The sequence below is a fragment of the Orussus abietinus genome, unplaced genomic scaffold (genome assembly GCF_000612105.2).
Source record: "Orussus abietinus isolate OABI.00-Male unplaced genomic scaffold, Oabi_2.0 scaffold126, whole genome shotgun sequence".
NCBI lineage: Eukaryota > Metazoa > Arthropoda > Insecta > Hymenoptera > Orussidae > Orussus > Orussus abietinus.
In genome coordinates this window covers 1-19,621 of record NW_019394338.1, presented here as the reverse complement: position 1 = coordinate 19,621, position 19,621 = coordinate 1, and the positions used below count along the sequence as shown (strand labels likewise).

Here is a 19,621-nt window from a genome sequence, read left to right as displayed (position 1 = left end):
AATATGCAATTTAAAAAATAACTTCATGACGGTTCGATTTAATGCCAGTTTTGACCCTCTTTGGCCCCACCAGCGGCGCGGCCGACTAGCTCAGAGCGCACGCGCCAAGATTCGAAGAGGGCGGTGTAAGACCACACTGTGGGGAACGCAGTAAATTCAAACGACAATCGCGGAACTCAAACCTGGAAGTCGAAGAATTCAGCTAATAACAAGACGAAGAACAGTCCAGTAAACAAAATTGACAATTTTATTCTAATAAGAAAATGAAAATAGGAAAATAATTCGTTTAACAATTTGGCCGCAAACAATAGAAAATTACAGCGAGGACGGCGTTTGACGGAAGGCCGCCCCCAAGGAAGTAGGTACGAGCGAGGAATCCTTGCCAGTAAATTTACTCGAGATACAATTTCAGAATGCCAGAAACAACATTACTCAGATCGGAGATTAGAAAAGCACTCAAGATAATTTCGGAAAAGCTTCGGTTCAAAATCAAAAAGTGTTCGACAAATTAGAGAATTATTCGTAATTACTTGATGTCGGGAATTCTAAACGGGCTCGTAATCATCGGAACCCAAATCCAGCTCAAACAAAGGTTCAATAATTTGGAAAATTACTCTTAAATAGAAATATGATGCGCTTGCTTTCATGGACAGAAATATTTAAATTTACGCTAGATCGAAATTATTTTTCTAGATAATTTGATTCGAATTCACACTTAGATAATCGAAATTCAATTTTAATTACTGAGATGAAGAAATTCGTAATTAAGTACACAAGATTATCCCTGAGATAATTCAACTCTAAATCAATTATCCCAAATTGTAACTAAGAAAATCATATTCCACATTCGTTACGCCAAAAATTATCACAGAGACAATAAAATTCGAAATCAATTACGCGGTTATCTCAAAATTACTGGAATTCTAAATCAATTGCACCAAATTACTCAAGAAAATAGGGTTCGAAAGTAATTACTCGATATGATTTCTACGCTACACAAATTCTCAATTAACACAAAATTATCGAAAAAAAGTAAGGCCCTCCAGAAGAGAAAACTCGGGTCGCGGACAGCGTGGTCGCCGCGCGGCTTCTCTGCCTCCGACCCCGAGAGAAAGACAATCAGGCAATCCTACTTGAAAACTAGTCGTAAAGGAAAGTCTAGAGATTATCGCACTAGCAGAAGTATCTCGCCGAAGACAAAATAATCCGTTAATCTTCACGCGAGAGACAAACTAACTAGAAAACGCAAGAAAGAAAATTCCGCGTCCGCTTGAAGAGCCCTTCGGCCGTCCGCGATTTCAACCCAAAATTCGGCCTTTCTCCGCAGTTCCTTACCAGAGAAAACCCCACCAGGGAAAACGGGAAGATCGCCCGCGCGAAAAAGTGGAGGATCGCCTACTCGACACACTCCCGATCACCGGCGCGATCACTGTTCCTACAAAACGAACTCGGATAAAGAGCTGTGGACTCTAAATGTGCCTCTAAAAGGGTACTCGAAACGGGCGCGGAACACTTACGTTCCATATATAATTCGCTGCTGCTCGCCGGTTCTCTTGGCTGAAGTTCTCGCGTCCTCAGAAATTCAGCAAACCGCAGTAAAATTACACAATTAAATGTCATGTTACCCTCCCTTCGGGCCAGTGACCGTCGAACTCCGGATCATTTAAGATCGTAAAAATGGGCAGAGTAACAAATATTAGAGCAGTCGTGACGCAACCAAATTTTACCACGTCACAATACTCAATAAATATATCGGAATATATCAGAATATATTCGGAGTTTCGATATATCAATAATTACCGATAACTAAAAATTATCGAACGCCGGTATTGAATTTCAGATATTGAACAGCCCGACTGCAGTGCGCTTTCCCGGCTCGAAATTTTCCTTGCGGGTACCTTCGTGTGCCGATTGCATACGAAAGATTTATAATAGATCCCGTATAAGTAGTATTATTTGTTCAATTGCCGAAATCTACGACGTAGTCAAATCCTTATCAGTGGAAACTACTACTATTATTCTGTGTATATGCTTTCAGGACAAGTAAAAGCTCCGGGGATGGAGGATCACCTAATGTTCAGTACCGTTCCGCAGACTCCTTTGCAAAGGGTAACGAGTTATTCTCCAGATACCGATGAAACTTTAAGATTAGCCATGCAGAAGTTAAAACAGCCGCTTCAACAGACTCAACAACAGCAGGCAACGAGCATACCACGTGCATACGTAATACCAATTCCACTAGTGCCTCCAGAAAATGTGCAAAATGTTGCATCTACTGCACAGGACAGCAACCATGGGCATGGGAACGAATCATTCGAGATCATTGGTTCAACAAATGGGCCGACTGTTCTCAATCGGTCTCAGTATCAATTTTCGCCAATTCTGCCAGATGGAACCGATGACGCAGGAATTAGTTCGGGTTCGTTGGTAGCGCCTATACCGATCTCTAGTTCGCGCGGAAACGATGGTTGCGTGCACTATCATCAACAGCCAACATTGGCCAACTTTCAAACCTTTGGATATACTCCACACGGTGGATTCTTTGTACCGGCAGGCTACCGTCTGGTTTACGCACCCAGTGGAACTTCTTATTCGCAGCCAGCAACTCCTGCCACGCCACAGCTAGGAAATTCGCATGATGGAACACCACCCTGCGAACCTCAGCAATTTATGGAGACTGTGACTGCAGCTCTTTCTCAGCCTGATCAATAAAGTCGACTAGAATTGAATAGAAAGCATACAGACGTGCAAAAAGCATCTCGCCTCGTTCCTCGTTTGCGGTCAGCTTTTAATACCTACATTGTTGACCGTAGCCCTCTATGCTTTACTTTTGTACACATATTACAACGGTTCTTAGTGTAATGCTGTTTGTTGCAGCTATTCTTATGTAATTCATTACCATCTATATAATCATTACACGGTAATATATATTATGTGTAAATTGGAGGTGAATACATCTGCACGCGATTGCTTACACGTATGGACTTGTATTTAATACCAACGACCGATGTATTTTCGATATCAGGCGATTCGCTTAAGGTGAGAGTAAACAGCTTAGCTTCCTTAGAGGAGAAATTACCTTTATAGGTATATGTAATTCGTTCAGGTTAGTGTCTATAATTCGTCAGAAACTGGAGTGCTTTATCAGATACATAACCAGGTACACTCTGTATTTCGTATTCTCAACGCAAGCAAAGAATTTTTCGTTTCATTACGTTAAATATTCCAATTTTACGCAGACTGAAGCTAGTCTTCGATCGTGATTGATCAGAAAAACTCATAAGTAAATGAGTTTGCTGGGTAAACATGTATTTAACATCAATCAAACACCGAATTCTTGTTATAAACAAGTTTTGAAATGCGAATGTGTATACAAAAGTGAAAACGGGAGAAAGAACGTATGAAAGAGAAATGATAAGGAAGAGAAAGAAAGACGCAGAGTCACATATTGAGAAAACAGTAGAAAGTATGAGTAACATAGTCACTGTTATGCTTTAATGTATTTTTAGCGATTTAACTTCTTTAATTAAAGAAATTGAAACGATGTGTTATTTAGGCGTTCTAATGATCAAATTAACTCACCTGTTGGCTTTATATTTCGGGAGATTTGTCAATCATCCACTTAATATGTTTAATGCTTGCATAATGTTTATTTATGAAAAATTAGAAGTTTAAGAGCATTTCGTCCCACATTCATTATCTTACATTTTTATCGCATCATTTGTTTGCAATTTCCGCAAACTATGTAGCAATTAAAAAAGAAACTAATTTAATACTGAAACTATCAAGCCGGTTAAATGACGGGTTTACAATTTTTATTTAAAATCATTCTTTAAATTTTATCGCATTTCCTCAGCTGATTTCACCACTTTTTCCGTAACATAAGCAAGAGCAATTTTGCATTCTTTTCCCCTCCCGATTTGTTCCGAGATACAAGTATATTATAACTATTTCTACTGGTCGTTTGAGTGGTCGAATAATCTACTCTGAAGTCTTAACTTTAAAACAAATTTGAATATTCCCCAATATTATTTCGCCCTGTACATAGATACTAACAACGTAAATCAAGTTAAAGTATTCCCAGTTCATTTGTTTGTATCGAATGAATATTGTTAAATATAGACAATATTCATCGCGTGCATATATTTCATCAGTTCCCTGTAAATATTCGCACCTATAACTGCGCAATAAGACCATTTAATAATAATATAAATGTTGAAATTAAAATAAAAAATATTTTTTTATTTAACACTTAAAAATAATTTCATTTATTATTGCCCTTACTTATATTTACTGTTACTTGCATTCTATTGACAAAAATTAACTTTTATTCAGCTACCGGTTATTTGATCTGTCCCGATAGAAACAAGTAGATATAAATTATCGGCAGTTTTAATGTTAAATCTTTCATGTTTGCTCTAAAATTTCTCTCAGCTTTAAAGATCGATTCATTTATTATTTGTTGTGCTTCTAATAAAGAATATATTATAACTTGCAGTGTACACAAAAAACATGGTCGAGGCCGAAAAAAAGACAAGAAACACTCAAGAGGAATAGAGGTATAATTATTAACGGCGTTCACCACCAAAGTGGGGACGATGACTTGCTCCGCTAGATGGCATTAGCATCGAATTCGGTGGGAGGTAACCAAAACGTACTTTCTCGCTCGGATGAGGGAGACGCGACGCATAATGGGCGGTGTTTAGCAACGGGCGAAAAATGTGTGCGTATTTTGCACGTGTAGGACTCACACAACGGCTGGACGCTTCTGGGCTAGGCGCCAAAACGTGTGTGACACCCAGCCGCACGCACACGCCACTTGGACGCTCTACCTAGAGTCAGCAACGGTTGCTAAGGAATACCCAAATTCCTTGCGAGAAACTCGAAAATTCTGAAAAAGGTGCTCAACGAGGACAACGATTTTGAGCCTATTTTTCAACCGATCGAGCTCAACGAGTGCCCGTTTTAAAGATAAAATGTTGACGTGTGTTTATATGAAAGCGATTTTTGATCAAGCACTTCCTTCCTAGTTAAAAGGGCATTGAAATTATGTCGTTGCACTTTTTTATATGAAAATGACCACTTATCGAAAATCGCTCCCATATGAACACAGGTCAACATTTCATCTTCGATATGAGCACTCGTTAAGCTCGATCGGTTTAGAAATAAGTTCGGAATCGTTGTCCCTGTGAGGCCCTGCAAAATGACTGGAGTGGTGAGCGCCCTTAAAAGTAATATGAGCATCATGTCTGAGGGGTCACGCTTATGAAATATTTTTCCGAACTGGATGTACTGAATTATGTGAATTTTTTTTAAGTGAATATGGAAGTCCTAAAAAAATCCTGACACCCATGAAATCTTATTTTTTCTAAAGAGTATCCTGGGTTGAAGGAGAGGGGGTGAGTCAATTGCCCTCAACGTGAACAGTTTAAATTAACAACTGAAATTTGCTTATTGGATCATAAGGCATAACCTTCATACCCCCCCCCCCCTCTGGATAGTAGGCAATAAATGACGTTTTCGATTTTCATTCTTTACTCGCATTTTAATTATCGAGTGTTCTTGCAAAAAGTTCTTACATGGCGGCCGGAGTGAGTCGGGTAGAGATTACCCACATTTCGCGCGTAACGAGTACTCTAATCTTGCCAGGAGGTTGATTCGAGCTACTAGATCAATTCCTGTGTTGGGATCTAGGGAAGTGAGGACTGAAGAGGGAGTTGGAACGAATGGCAATGTGGGCTAGTGTGCTGTAATGGTTGCATTTATTCGTCCGTGAGGTTTAATTTACAATCAGCTGGGATGGACCCTCGAGGTTTCTTGACCTAATTTTCTCTGGGTTATTATACTCCCGCGTCGCGGCGGTTCGGGTGTCACGATAGCGCGCTTTAGCGGCGGTAGGTTACTGAACGCCGGGATGCTGACGCGGGAATTCTTTGCTGTTTAATGGCAGTCTGCGTGTGATTCTAGTCTATCTCGCGATGCTGAAATTTCGAGCTCAGCTATTCGAAGGAAGTTAATGAGATCTTAATCTATCCGGTTAACCGGAGCAAGGCATGGAAATCGCGGTAATGATTAGAATTCGGGTTGATCGGAGATGAGGGGTTAAGAAGTAAACTGGAATGAAATGAAGATGAGTCGAGTTTGCGAAGGATCCTCTACCTGGCTTGATCAGTGGCTAAATTCGGTGACACTCTCCTTTGATCGACCCAGCCGGGTGACACTGCGTGGACACCTTCGTCCCGTGGCGTGCCCTAGGGTTGGAGGTCCCCTAGACGCCTACCGTTCAACAGAAGTCGCAGTGCGGCCGTCTGTTCCTGACTCGGTGCGCCGGGATCGCTTGAGTACCGGGTGGCACTACTGCAGCTCGCAGGATAGATGGTCTTCGACAGGGAGTCCAGCGATCTTGGTCTCTGATTCGCTAGGAGCGGAGTACTGAGGACCAGGAGCTCCACTCGACGTTGTCGACGGACGTCGACGTTGACTTAACTTGAAAAGACTAACTGGTGACTGAATGACACTAATTACCACCCGTTGACTGAAGGCTGGTTTTATTGGGCGGGTGTTCCAATTGGTGGGAGATGCTAGGGCCCAGGTGAGGGTGGCGCTTCTGGGTCGTGCTGACGCGTTGTGTAGTCATCAGGTTGTTCGCCTCGGGTCGATCGATGACTTCTGGAGTCGTCTTGGCCGATGAACTTGTCGTGTCAGGTGATTTAGTGTTGGATCCTTTCGCAAGAGTTTCCTAATCGCGTTTCCGTACTCGGATTTCCATAGCTAGCTTTCGGTGATTGGAGAATGGCTTTTTCCTTAGGCTAGGGTACGGAGAATGCGCACGTAACAAAGTCATGCGTATATACCTCATGGAGATCTTTTCTACGAGTTTTGTTGAAGGTTAACGGAGGTCGGTTAGACTTGTAATGATATTCCTGATATATAAAATCTTAATTAAAAAAAAATGAAAACGGTACAAATAATTTCTTGCATCATTTTGTAACTATTGTTGGACACTACTTGCATTAATTATTTCACATTTTTTGTTTGGTACACCATGCCTAAAAATATGATTTTTTCATTATTGTCGACTCACGGGAGCACGATGGAAACGCGCCAAGGCGAGTCGAAAAAAGTTGTTGCCAGGATGTAACTAGTTATAAAAATCGTTAGTTAAGAGGATGCAAAAGGCGAAAAGCAACTCCGACGCAGCTCAGGGGTCTTAGGTGGTATCGATAAAAAAGGGGCCCTAGTAGTTTGAATGCCGTCTACCCACTAGAAGTTTACTCTAGAAGTTCCCGGCCGTATAACTTTTAGTTGCGGTAGAGTTTCATTTTTTTTTAGAACTGCACGTAAGCCGATAAAGTGAATTGTAATGAAATCCTGACCGAATTTTGAGGGCCACGTATATAATAAGGATTTCATACAATTTTTCATGTACTTCTGAATTATACGATTACGTATTCACTTGTGCAAAAGTATGTAATAACTTTACAAAAGTTCTGCTATTCAGCAGCGCATGCTCCTTTGCAATCAGGTCTGCGAAAACGACAAGAAATGGAGTAAAACGTACAACAATATTTTCTTAAGTGGACAATTTCGTACAAACATCACGACAGAATAATTCTATCTACTATTTCACGAACACTGAATATTTTCGACGATTTTGCGGCATCTGTAATGACCAATTAATGTGGACATGTGCCGATCCACAATTTTATTGAAAATGTACAATTACATACTGTGACGTGGCAATTTTTTAAAGGGCTATCTGTCCGTGCCGAGGCCCGCTGCACCTCGGCTTCTTGCATGCTTCACCTTCGCCCGATCGCTTAGAGCTAGACCGTCTGAGAAACTCTTAACTCCCACTAAAACTCCAACTCTCGCAGTCCACCGGACCCTTCGAGAGGTTACTTAAAACTCCACCAAAACTTACGAGCTCTTGGAGTCCATCATAACACCCTCCGAATCGACTCCACTAAACCTAAAAATTTGGGCGCCAGGCCTCCCCCGGAGGCCACTTCTTAAAATATACACAAAATCTTAATACACAGAGAACACAAAACGTCTCTCGGCCGGTCCTTCGCTCGGGCGACCGGTGCGGTGCGGCCGCCTAGTCCAGAGCGCACGTGCCAACTTCGGAGAGAGAGGGGTAAGGCCGTTTAACTTCAAAATCTCAAAACACTACTGCTTAGCCAAAACTACAATTCTATCTCGCCTAGTAAACGGAAAGTGAAAGGAAATAGAGGAAAGTGTCATACTGCGAATTAATTAACTCAACATTCGATTAATAAGAAAATAGCGTTTTAATCAAAAGGAAAGAATTAAGTTGAGTGGGCTTTCAAAATAGCCTGTCCTATTTACAGAAGGCGGTATAGGATCGACTTATTCGAAAACTGAGAGAAAATCTCCATCAGAAAATTACAATGCTTTAGGTAACAAAAGAAAGGATTCAAGGAAACAACACGAGGTGAGGGACTAGGAAATAACAAAATTGGGAATTGGGGCCGAGTCTAAACTCTCGCAAATCACGGAAATACGGTGGATAAGAAATAGAGACCGGTGAGAGTTATACTAAATAATTGAAATTAAATTCTTCCGACAAAATTCCAGAAGTTTCGAAAGTCTCGTTTTTCGTGAAAACTTAGGGAAGGACTTGGAAATATTGTATACGACAAATAGGTGGACAAATTAAAGAATTACTCTAACTAAATTCTCCCGCAATCCCTTCAATAATTACCTATGCCAAAAGTACCCGGAAACACTGGACTCGATTCTAAATACTTCCTAACTTACTTGGGAAAACTGGGTCAGCTTAAATAATTCATAAATTACTCGCTCGCTGGTTCACTCTACGCTAAATTCAACGAAAGCGCATTAAATTGAGAATGTTACATGTTTCGAAATCAAATAAGAAATTCAAGACCTCTTACGCGCCAGGTACCAATACAATTCCAGATACAAAATAATAATAGGGTATATAACACAATGAAGAGAATTTTATGTATAATATGATAGTAAAGGAAATCATCGCCAGTCAGATTGATATTAAGTCACTAAGTCAATTAAGCGTGCAGAAATAATAATCCATGCAATTCGAAATATTTAATACACTCCCGGAATCTTTAAAAGACGCAAGAAACAATTGATACGCGCCAAAATTAGGTACAGGGCGCTAGAAACATTAAATTCAACAGAAACAAACACATTGTGCTAAAATTCGGTATAATGCGCCAGAAAGGTTAATATGCGCCAAAAATACGAAATTACGCCGAAGATATAGAAAATGCACTAGAAACACGGAAGACACGCCAGAAATACGACGTCGAACAAGGAATAATGACGAGACATTAAATTTGAGGTAAAATGCGCCAGAAATTAGGATTTACCCCGTGCACACAGAACACGACGCGGGCGACCACGCAGTTGCCGCGCGGCTTCTTCGCCTCCTACCGCGGGGAACTTAGAAAAAGAAAGACCGTACGATGCAACAATTCGAAACTCGAAACGATCCTCTCGACACAATTCGCGAGGAAACTGGGAACTACTCGCGATCACTCAACTTTTACGTTCGGTACAATTTACTCTATACTGTTCGAAAGCTTAGAGAATTTCATACAATTTCATCAAACTCAGAAAAATGCGGACAGTTTTTACTCTTCGGTTTTCTCACGGATTCTCCGTTTTAACGAGCCAGGCCCATCAGGCACACCCGTCGGATTTGTAACCACAATTAGAAGGAAAATGAGAATGCTCGCCCGCGCGTATTCCTCCGAGCGATATACGGTTTGTAGAGGAATTAACTCGTACACACGCGTAATCAATTTATGATTTGAGAAATATGAAGAGGATGACCCGTGCGGCTAACATTAATTTTCATACCATGCAATTATTTATAAATAAATTAAAAAATAGTTTCAGAGGCTAAAATTGTTTCGCAACGGATTCGACGATGCAGTCATCACCCGTTTCCAACTAATAATACAATCTCCGTGGTGAAACGATAAAATTGGATTTTCACTGTTTTTACGAAAAACTAGAGTCAGCGATATTCGATACCTTAGGTACGAGAATAGTACATTCAAGAAGAGTGTGCGTATAAATATTAATTCTGAAATTACTCAACAGGAAGTTATAAGAGAATATTTTTTACATCTTTCTATAAAGCAGGAGATTATTTAATATTATTGATCATATTTATTACAGTAGTGGTATTCGTGGAAAAAGTGCTTTATACAAATTGCTTTTTTGCACCAAGAACACTGTATCATTGCTGCTGCACCACAAACATTACATTTCATAACTGAACAGCTTTCAGAGGCAAAATTAATCGGGTTCAGGAAGTTTCCTAATCCTTCATCGATATAACCACTTTTATACCATGCCCATTGAAACGGGCTTTTATATCTAGGAGAAGGCAACTGATTATGCACGAGTGACTGCAATTTTATGATATTATTCCGTAAATGAAGGTTAACGTCAAAATTATGTAAAAGGACAATATCAGAAAAACGCCTCACAAAAATTTAACATACTCGAAAACCATAGACATGTAAAGGTTGGATTTGACCAATAGTTCCCTTTGGTATCATCATTGCCACAATGTTTTTGTCGGCAGATTTCGTTTTTTCAATTGTATCGCTGCAGTGTCCGTTCCAGGAGTTAAGCAGAAGAACGCTTTGTTGACCAATGTTAGGGTAGAGGACATCCTTCAACCACGTTTTAAAATGCTCTACAATTTTTTCAATCGCATTAATCATTATTAGTATACAAGTTAATAAATTAAAAGAATAATTTCAAGGCGTCTTTACCTGAAGTTAGCTTGCCAGACTTCGAAGCCATAGGAAAAATATTTTGTGGACGAAACAATGTTTTTTCCACGACCGGTCCGAGTTGGCCACTTGCTTTTTTCAACATTACCAACAGCGGTGATAGTAAACGTCCATCACGCGAAATTATTGGTTGGATTGTGTAGCTATGTGTTGTCGACCAAATTGATTGGGCAACACATTCCACTTTTTTTTTTCCTCCATATGATAATGTCCGTCCCGAATGAATTTCTAGTTGAAATCCACTTTGGTCGGAATTATACACACTTTCGGCCCCGTATTGCGCTATCACTGGTCTTACAGTGTCTAGAAATTCACTAGTTACTTTTTGTAAATTGGTGCCGTATTCTAATGTCTTCCTTGTAATAAATTTTGTTATTTTTCGTGACACAATACGATGATCTTTTTTAAAATTATATAACCATTTTGACGATGCTTTAAAACTCATGTCGTTGTTTGTCTGTTCTCTCTATGCTTCTAGAGTCCATTTTTCTTTTCGACATCCTCCATCATCCACTTGGTTGGCCCACCTTCTTAATTCACGAGCATCAGAAAGTTTCCGAAATCGTTGTTGGATGGTGGCAAATTTGAGATCAAGATTCGTGGGTGCGAGTCTCACGATTCTTGAGACTTGAGTTTAATTTAACTGTAATTTTCAAAAGATTTGATACTGGCTAGAGAGCGAGGAGAGCGTTTCACGAGCGATCGGCTGAGCGCGTCAATAGTTTGAGATTCGGGAGGCCTACCGACCGAATCCGGTTTGAGCAAATTTTCCTATCGACAGGTGTTCCAGAGTCGAACCGTTTAACGCGAGTTGGCGATTTGATTTTCTGCTAATATTTTTCAATTTTAGGACCGCTTTGATTACATTAGGAGCGATCCTAATTCAATTAAAGGCGCTTCCTTTACTTTTGCCTCGATTTCCAGGAAAGGAATGGATGGGAAATTGATTCTCAGTTGGAACGACTTATTCCATCAGCGGTGCGCTCTAATGATTCATCCAGTACTACATCTATACGTATCTCATAAGTACGTGGCAGGAAATCGAAGAGGGTTACGAGATATAAGGTAAATAAACGGAAAGCGGACGCGAGGCCTGAAAGAGAAAAAAGAACACCCAAATCGCTGGGATGAGTACTCTAACCCAGGGTTTCTTGGTATAATTAATAAAATTATTAATTAACCGTAACAGAAAGAAAGGACAAGACATCAATTACGAGTTCGGAGTAACATTTTTTAAAAAGAAGAGGAATTACATCCATTTGATGCAATATCACGAAATAAGCGCATACCACAAAATATAAATAGTAACAAGGTCACATCTGATCAGAATATAGGTTAACACAAGTACAACATAAACATTTCATTATCAAAGGTGTTACGGGGCGGCCGAGCGGATGCGAGGCCGGGGTAATTCGGATGGAGCTTACCCAAATCTTGCGCGTAACGTTTATTTTGCGTTTGTGAGGAGATTGATCCGAGCGACTAGATCAATTCCTCTGGTGGGATCTAGGAGAGTGAGGGATAAAAAGGGGGTGCGAACGAAAGGCTATGTGGCGATAAGAGTTGTATTTATTCGTACGCGAGGTCTGAACTACAGTCAGGTGTGAGGAGCACACGAGCTGCCTTGACCTAATTTCTCTGGGTTAGTATACTTCCGCGTCGCGGCGGTTCGGGTGTCGCGATAGCGCGCTTTAGCGGCGGCAGGTTATTGGACGCCGAAGTGCTGACGCGGGAATTCTTGATATTTTAATGGTGGTCTGCGCGTGATTCTATCTCGCGATGCTGAGGTTCGAGCTCAGCTGTTAAAAGAAAGTTGATGGGTTCTTAATCTATCCGGTTAACCGGAGCAAGGCATGGAAATCGCGATAATGGTTAGTATTCGGTTTTGGTCGGAGATGAAGGGTTAATAAGTAAACTAGAATGAAAATGAGGATGAATCGAGCTTGCGAAGAATCCTCTACCTGGCTTGTTCAGCGGCCGTAATCGGTGACAGTCTCTTTTGATCGACCCGGTCGGATGACAGTGCGTGAACACCTTCGTCCCGTGGCGTGCCCTAGGGTTGGAGGTCTGATAGAAGCCTCCCGTCCAACGGAAGTCGCAGTGCCGCCGTCTAGTCCTGACTCGGTGGCTGGATCGCTAGAGTACCGGATGGCGCTACTGCAGCTCGCAGGATAGTGGTCCTTGGCAGGGAGTTCAATGGTCTCAGTCTCTGACTCGCTAGGAACGGAGTACCGGGGACCAGGAGCTCCACTCGAAGTTTCGATGATACTGACGACTGACGTTGAGTTATGACAAATTGACTAAAAGACTCTGACTTCTCGTCTTGATCGGACTGCGGGTTTTATTAGCAGGATGTTCCAATTGGTGGGGGCTTACTAGGGCTCAGGTGAGGGTGGCGTTTCTGAGTCGTGCTGATGCGTTGCGGAGTCATCAGGTTGCTTGCCCCGGGTCGATCGGTGACTTTTGGAGCCGTTTGGCCGATGAACTCGTTGGATTCTTTCGCAAGAGTTTCGCGTTTCTGTACTCGGATTTCCGTTGCTAGCTCCGGTGATTGAAAAAATAGGGTTTTTCCCTATGTTAGGGTACGGAAGGTACCTACGTAACAAAGGTATTTCAGAAGGGAAATAGGCAAAAATATTGGAAAAATTCAATAGTTATAATAATTGAAGAAATATAAATGCAAATAAAAATCAAGTACGTTAATTTTAAGACCTCGGCCAGAAAGTGTGCACTACGTATAAGCAGAAGACTACATGGAACCGATAAAGAGCCTGCATAAATTCCAGATCCATAAAGCGTTATTATTGAAGCATTATGAATTAATTGTTTGAAACAGAAAGACCGTTTATGGCCTGTACAAAATGCAAAACAGTGACAATATAATAATTCAAGAAATTCGCCACGTAAAATTAAAAGAAATAAATACTAGTTCGGTAATATAAAAAGGGCATTTTAAAAAAATATTTAAAATAACAATATATTAATTTGGATATCTGAAGATATATAAAATATGTAACAGCGTACCCTACAAAATGGTGTTCGTATAAATATGACCAATGTTAGGTGAAGTAGCTGAAAGAGGTTAGGCGATATGAATTTGATTCTTCAATTAACGTCAAAAAAGGAGAAGTTTCAATATGACCTGTATATGTGTATGTATTGTGACGCGGTGTCGGGGCAAAAGGCCGCGTCAACAATTGTCCGGGCACCCGGGGGACGACTGCGTGCCAATTCTGTGGCACAGCACGGGCCTCGCGCGAACGGCCACGGGTTGAATGAAATTTGGGCGCCAGGCGTCACGGCAGCGACACCGATCGGGATCGATTTCCAGCCCATTCCCGGGTTTCGAGCCACGGCCGATTTCAAGATTGGGTAGAGGGGTCGGGTTCGACTTAACACGCGGATTCGAATAAATTCTCGCCGCGAGAAGGAGACAAAAGAAGTTAGACTTACTTTAGTGTAAAGTCAAAAGTGCAGTCTTTTCATTGTACACTCCTTGGAGCCACCGAATCCTCGGGATGCTGGAAGCGGGACGAAGCTCCCCGAACGATTCCCAGCTAACACTTACTCGCGAGCAATACGAGCCGCATTCGTCGAAGCGAGGATCGAGAGTCGAGAGTCGCGATGTACACCATGAGGCGATCAACCGAAGAAGAAGGACCTCTCTTGTCGAGTTCGGTCGAGGTCCTCCGAAATCGGGCGGAGGAAGCCGCCGGGAGGGCCAACCGTCGGCGCCGTTGGCCCTCGAAATGTAAACATAGAACGATCGAGAAGAGTCTAATCGACTCTAGCTCGACTGTTCGAATATTCTTGTCACGGTATTATATAGTATTGGGCATATTCACACATAAATTTCGTAATATGTGGACCGATATGAACGATTCTTTCTTCTTTGTTGAAAAAACGGTACTTCCCATGTGGCCCCGTCTAAACTACATTTGGATCTGATCATGAAATTCAAAGGTAGGTAACGAAAATGCTGAACAATTAACAGTACACAAGTAGTGATTAGGGTATTACTCTTTAACCGACCTTTTTCACTTTATTTAATTACCCGTAACCGGGGTAAGTTAACCTATTGGTTGGGGTAAATTGACACGACCTAAGATCCGCACAAGGTTGACACACTATATAAAATAATATATTCCAGTAATTAAAAAATATTGTTTTATTAGCAGCAGTAGCAAAATATGCATATATAAATATATAACAATTAATCATTGAAGATTTTTTCATGATTTATTTCAGCAACATAAAAGGGTGTTTTGGGGAATTACTTTGACATGTTTTTTGCGTTGTAGTTGGCGTATAATTACGAAAAGACTGACACTCGTTGAAGATTGTCACGAAAAAGAGGTTAAGTTACGATTATTCATAAGGGTGTTACGTAGGCACTCTTAGTGGCCTAATCTAGAAAAAAAACATCCCGATCACCGAAGCTAGCTATGGAAATCCGAGTACGGGAACGCGATTAGGAAACTCTTGCGAGAGGATCCAGAACTAGGCTACCTGACATGACCAATTCATTGGCTAAGACGACCACAAAAGTCATCGATCGACCTGAAGCGAACAATCTGATGACTACACAGTGTATCAGCACGACCCAGAAACGCCACCCTCACCTGGGCCCTAGGACCTTCCACCAACTGGAACACTCTGCCAATAAAACGGACATCCGCCAAATCAGAGTTAGTTAGAGTTTCAAGTTGTCACAAGCTAGTCAACGTCGACGTCAGTGGACAATCTCGAGTGGAGCTCCTGGTCTTCGGTACTCCGTTCCTAGCGAGTCAGAGACTGAGACCGCCAGAGCCCCTGTTGAATACCATCTATCTTGCGAGCCGCAGTAGTGTCATCCGGTACTCCAGCGATCCAAGCGCGCCGAGTCAGGAACAGACGGCGGCACAGCGACTTCCGTTAGACTGGAGGCTTCTAGTAGACCTCCAACCCTACGACACGCCACGGGCCGAAGGTATTCACGCGCAGTCATCTGGCTGGGTCGATCAAAGCAGTGTCAGCGAATTCGGCCGCTGATTAAGCCAGGTAGAAGATCCTTTGCAAGCTCGACTCATCTTTATTTCATTACTTCTTAACCCCCATCTCCGACCAAACCGAATAACTAATCATTATCGCGATTTCCATGCTTTGCTCCGGTTAACTGGATAGAATGAGGCTCTTCAACTTCCTTCGAACAGCTGAGCTCAAAATCTCAGCATCGCGAGATAAAATAGAATCGCGCGTAGTCCGCCATTCTAACACTAAAGAATCCCCGCGTCAGCACTCGGAGCGTTCGGTAACCTACCGCCGCTAAAGCGCACTATCGCGACACCCGAACCGCCACGACGCAAAAGTAGAATAAACCTAGAGAGAAGGCACCTCGACCGCCCCGCATAGCTGATTGTAACACAACGTTACTGACGAACAAATGTAATAATTGTAGCACATTCGTCCTCTAGTCCTCTCTTCTGCAGATCCCACCCGAGGAGTCGGTCTAGATGCTCGGGTCAATCTCCGCACAAGATTAATATATTCGTTACGCGAGAAATTCAGGTGATCCCTACCCGAATTTCCCCGGCCTCGCACCCGTTCGGCCGCCACGCAATAAGAGAAATGGATACATCTACAAAAGAAAGAAAAAAATTCCATACATTTTTTTCTATTGTTCCGTCCGGATATTCTTCTCTGCCCCATATGCTTAGGTAGAATTCCTCAATCATAAGGTACAACACAGTTTATACTCGTCCGCGCCTCGTCCCTGTGGTTTATGATGGTGCACCGGGTCCGTCCGGAGGTGACCGCCGGGGGAGAAACCGAAATGAAGGAAAAATTGTAATGGTGGAAATGGGTGTAAGGAGAGAAGAGAGGGGGATGGGGGGGGGGGGTAATCGCGATCCCCAAGTGGAGAGAATAAAGAGTTTATTCTCGGCAAAGAAATACAACCTAATTCCTTAATCCTAACACTAATGGCTTACATTCTACCTTATACCTACAAATGCGGCAGCGCAGCAGCGGGTGTCAATGACCACGTGGCGAGGGCCGGCAGCGATTAGCGAGGCTTTACAGCGAACAGCGGGTCCAGCGGGGCGTTCTCGTAGGGCCAGCGGTCCCGGTCGGCAATTCTCCGGGCTGCGGATGTTTCCAGGGGAGATATCGGGTTCTCGTAAATCCTTCGGCATGCTCGCTCGAACTCAATGGGGTCTGTTTAGGCCCAGGGCGGAAGTCTTCTGGCGGGAATCTTCTCCGCTCAGCCGTTGGCCGTTTTCGGCGCTCTTCGGCGTCATTGGAGGGTCGGCGCTTAGTCGCGCGGCCGGCGCCGCTGCTTCGGAGCTCGGTAGCTCCACTGGCGTCGTGGCGCGCAGTTTCGTCGGAGTGACGGGTGAGCCCGTCCCAAAGGGATTGAAAAAGTAGGATACATGCGGGTAAAAAGGAAAGGACGTCTGCCGGCGGCTCTTAACGATTGTTACGTAGGTACCTTCCGTACCCTAAAATAGGGAAAAATCCGTTTTTTTATTAACCGGAGTCAGCCATGGAAATCCGAGTACAAAAACGCGAAACTCTTGCGAAAGAATTCAACGAGTTCACCGGCCAAACGGCTCCAAAAGTCGCGACCGATCCGGGGCAAACAACCTGATGACTCCGCAACGCATCAGCACGACTCCAAAGTCCACCCTCACCTGCGCCCTAGGAAACCCCCACCAATCGGAATATCCTGCTAATAAAACCAGCAGTCCGATCAGAAGTCGGAGCTAGTTAGTCTTTTAGTCAATTTGTGATAAGTCAACGTCAGTCGTCATCGAAACTTCGAGTGGAGCTCCTGGCCCCGGTACTGCGTTCCTAGCGAGTCAGAGACCGAGACCATAGGACTCCCTGCCAAGAACCACTATCCTGCGAGCTGCAGTAGCGCCATCCGGTACTCCAGCGATCCAGCCACCGAGTCAGGACTAGACGGCGGCACTGCGACTTCCGTTGGACGGGAGGCTTCTAGGAGACCTCCAACCCTAGGGCACGCCACGGGACGAAGGTGTTCACGCACTGTCATCCGACCGGGTCGATCAAAAGAGACTGTTACCGATTACGGCCGCTGAACAAGCCAGGTAGAGGATTCTTCGCAAGCTCGATTCATCCTAATTTTCATTCTAGTTTACTTATTAACCCTTCATCTCCGACCAAAACCGAATACTAACCATAATCGCGATTTCCATGCCTTGCTCCGGTTAACCGGATAGATTAAGAACCCATCAACTTTCTTTTAACAGCTGAGCTCGAATCTCAGCATCGCGAGATAGAATCACGCGCAGACCACCATTAAAATATCAAGAATTCCCGCGTCAGCACTCCGGCGTCCAGTAACCTGCCGCCGCTAAAGCGCGCTATCGCGACACCCGAACCGCCGCGACGCGGAAGTATACTAACCCAGAGAAATTAGGTCAAGGCACCTCGTGTGCTCCTCACAGCTGACTGTAGTTCAGACCTCGCGTACGAATAAATACAACTCTTATCGCCACATAGCCTTTCGTTCGCACCCCCTTTTTATCCCTCACTCTCCTAGATCCCACCAGAGGAATTGATCTAGCCGCTCGGATCAATCTCCTCACAAACGCAAAATAAACGTTACGCGCAAGATTTGGGTAATCTCCATCCGAATTACCCCGGCCTCGCATCCGCTCGGCCGCCCCGTAACAGTGCAAGCATGTGGCGGGAAGGCTCGAAGAGTGACAATCTAGGCTGAAGAACGAGCGCGAGCAAGTCATCGGCGAGCCATGAACCACGTGGACGCGAGCGGGTCCGGGCAGAGAGGCAGGGTCCCCTCTCCCCCACCGGTAAGCCATTCCTGTCACTTCAGGGTACCGGCGATTCATATGTTGTCTCAAACCGGGGAAGGGGATGGCGAATCAAAACGGCCATCTCTCTCGGACGCACGCTCTCGAGAACGGAAAATGAAGGACAGAGACTGTGCGTCTCGCCTCCCCGTCCGGCGGACCCATAAATCGCCGGCGATCGGCTAGGCCGGACTTTGGATGGGTTTCCGGCGCTCCTCCTTCGCGATTATGCATTTAACCGAGGACCTCGGTTAGAAAATCGGGTCCATGTGAATCGTCAGAGTAATTCCACGGCCCAAATATTAAAGGAATACCGCGTCATTAATTGTTAAAACTTTTCAAGTGGCCGAATTGCTCTGAAATACGGTGCAATGAGACTCCGTATCAAGACGTTTGAAATAACATCCCGAATAATGCCCGCCCGCTCTTAAATTGGAATCATTAAATTCTTCCACTTTATGCGACAAATGGTTCTTCATGAATACAAAAATACTTGTAAAAAACGTGAATACGCCATTCAATTCATCATTTAATTGATAAGATAACCGATTCGTTAAACCGTGCATTTATTTATTCATTAAAATGGTCAACTCATTATTTCCGCTTCAACTATTGCCATCGTCGATTACTCGCATGGATTCGCACTTGATCCCTGTAGAAGAGGAAACATTGCGTATCGAGGAGCGCGAGAGCGCATTTGAATTTTCCCGCTGTGTCATCTGGTCTCTTGACAGAAGAGCGTTACAACATGGAGTCCAGAGCGAGCGCGGGCGAGAGATCGGCGAATCGCGTGCCCTGTGGCCTCGAAGCATCGAGCAGGTGGATTTAGTCCCCTCGCCCCCCAACGGCAACCCTTGCTATGGCCATTTCTCTCATAGGCACGCTTTAGGCGGTATACTGTTAAAAAAAGTCATAAAGTTCATACACTTTTAGTACGCATTGTTGTAGTAAAATTACAAATTTGATGTCTTAACAGTGAATTAG

At 43.4% G+C, this 19,621-nt stretch overlaps 1 protein-coding gene across 5 annotated transcripts in view; it reads left to right on the top strand.

Annotated features, from left to right (window-relative positions):
• The window catches only part of LOC105697780, a 232,841-nt gene extending 229,290 nt beyond the window's left edge, over positions 1–3,551 (top strand). For all 5 annotated transcript variants that reach the window (XM_023431828.1, XM_023431830.1, XM_023431829.1 and 2 more), the window contains one exon: positions 2,039–3,551. In XM_023431828.1, coding sequence (XP_023287596.1) covers positions 2,039–2,712 — 674 coding nt within the window. In that variant the 3' untranslated portion in view covers positions 2,713–3,551. The remainder of the gene's footprint in view (positions 1–2,038) is intronic.
• The last annotated feature ends 16,070 nt before the right edge of the window (positions 3,552–19,621 follow it).